Raw genomic sequence first — 2,469 nt, forward strand, 5'->3', positions numbered from 1 at the left:
CAGGCCAATACTCTATCCACTGAGCAAAACCGGTTAAGGCAGTTTGGTTGGTTTTTTAAAAAATATATTTTTTTATTGATTTCAGAGAAGAAAGGAGAGGGAGAGGGAGATAGAAATATCAATGATGAGAGACAATTATCGATCAGCTGCCTCCTACACACTCCCCACTGGAGATCAAGCCCACAAACTGGGCATGTACCCTGACTGGGAATCTAACCTTAACCTCCTCATTCATGGATCAATGCTCAACCACTGAGTCATACCGGTTGGGCTGGATAAGTTGTTTTAGAAAAGGACTATAACAACTTCTGGTGAAACCTGCATTGGCAGAACATTCCAGATTTCACCACATCATGCCAGCAATAGAAATAATTATTTCCAAATTTGCTAATTAATCAGTATACCACTCATGATTTTTCACAATGAAGGTACTTTCAACTATCATTAAAATACACCTTTTCTCTCTTGTTTTCTTAGAGCAAAATTTGCCAACGGGTGTCTTCTGGCCTAAGCCATAAATGGACTGCAGATGTGTTGTTCTTCTCTTTTAAATACTGGGTTGGCTATTCTGGTTCTCTTACCCTTTACATATAAACTTTATACTTAGTTTGTTGATATTTACAAATGGGATTTTGATTGTGTTGAACTTATGGATTAAATTGGAAAGAACTGACAACTTGAAAATATCGAGTCTTCTTTTCCATGTACATGAAATATCTCTCCATATGTATACTTAAATGTTCCTTGATTTCTTTCATCAGAATTTTGTAGTTTATCTCACATAGATATTGTAATATCTTATTAGGTTTATACCTAAGTATTTTTGGTGCTAATGTAAATGATTTTTAAAAATTTTAAATTCTAGTATATGAGAAAGCAATTAACTTTTGTATATTTAACCTTGTATCCTACAACCTGGCTATAATTGTTTATGAGTTCCAGAATTTTTTTTTGTTTATTCTTTTGAATTTTTTATATAGCCACTCATGTCATATGTGAACGTTTTATTTCTTCTTTACCAATATGTATACTTTTAATCTATTTTTCTTGTCTTATTGAAGTAGCTGCGACTTTTGATACAATGTTGAAAGGAGTTGTGATAGTAGACATCCTTGCTTTCTTCTTATTGCTCTAAGAAGGGCCTTTGTGGGCCGCTCCATTCGATGAAAAAATAATGGGTGGGAGAGACTGAGGCTGGAATAAGACAAGACGTTACTAAACATGTGATAGATTGAGAAGATATAGCGTGACTATTTGAAAGCACTATCCCTATATACAAAATTCCACGGGGCTTCCTATAGCTTCTACTACAAAATTACTCCATTGTGTAACAATATAGTTTTAAATGATGGCCAGAGAATGAAGGCACAACAGGCCGGCAGGGACTACCATTTTACATTCCCACCAGCAATATATGAGTGACCCACTTCCTCCACATCCTCACAAACATTGTCATTAAAACTGTGCCATTTGGTATTGTCATTAAAACTTTCTTAGCCTTTTTGATAGGTTTGTTACATACTCTAGATATATAAAGAAACTTGAGCTTTGTGAGGAACCTTTGAGTTCAGAAATTAGGACAGTTTAGGATTGTTACCTGGGAGTCTGTGTTCAAAATGCAAGGTGAGGGACACATCTATCTTGGAGGAATTAGATGAACAAAACAGGCAAGCAGTTAACTTGGGTGTGGAATGGGTGTGGGCAGGACAGTTATGAAAGGGGATTGTGGGAGAACCTTGTTCTACAGTATAAGGAATATTAGAGCACTTGTTTGTACCATGGACTCAAAAGTAAAAGAATGAAGCACCATGTAGGCTCAAAACAGGAGTAAGGGTGCCAAACAAAAAGACAGGGGAGAAGTTCTGCTCTTAGGAACCTGCTCCGGGAAGAGAAAATTCTTTCCCCCTAAGCGTAAGTCCGAAGTTTGGTTCCAAAAGCATCACCTCCCCAAATACAGAGTGGAGGACTACCTTGACAACAGTTGCAAGGAACAGGGTCCCCTGTTCCTTCCTCCCTCCCGGCCCCTAATCTAGTATCAGGAAGGCCCGCACGGAGCTGAGGGCGCTGCACAACACCTTAAGACATACATGCCTGCTTGAGCTAGGCTAACAAACAGCGTCCAGGTCAGAGAAAGAAGGTGCGCCCCTGCATATTCTACAAATCAAGCCTCGCCTGCAGAAATGGATGCCGCGTGAGGCTCCATACTCAAGAAGGCGGTGACAGTCCACCCTGACATATACGGCGCTGGATATTCTGCACCAAGGGATTCGAGGTTAAGTCCATGTAGAGGGTGTCCCGGGAAGAGGGTCTCTGGGTCGTAGAGTAGCCAACGTCAGAAGGAAGGACGCCTTTTAGAAGAAAGGGGGAGCGAGAAGGGCTGCTACGGTGTATGGGCCATGATTCACTAGCGGAGGGAATGCCAACACGGGAGACGGGGGACCCCGCCGGCGCGTGGGGCGCAGGGGACGC

The 2,469-nt window shown here is 41.0% G+C and overlaps 1 protein-coding gene across 1 annotated transcript in view; it reads left to right on the forward strand.

Annotated features, from left to right (window-relative positions):
* Window positions 1–422: 422 nt before the first annotated feature.
* The window catches only part of SPACA1 (sperm acrosome associated 1), a 21,863-nt gene continuing 19,816 nt past the window's right edge, over window positions 423–2,469 (forward strand). Inside the window, exon 1 of the mRNA XM_006773505.2 lies at window positions 423–428. Coding sequence (XP_006773568.1) covers window positions 423–428 — 6 coding nt within the window. The remainder of the gene's footprint in view (window positions 429–2,469) is intronic.

This window comes from Myotis davidii, unplaced genomic scaffold, assembly GCF_000327345.1.
Source record: "Myotis davidii unplaced genomic scaffold, ASM32734v1 scaffold185, whole genome shotgun sequence".
Taxonomy (NCBI): domain Eukaryota; kingdom Metazoa; phylum Chordata; class Mammalia; order Chiroptera; family Vespertilionidae; genus Myotis; species Myotis davidii.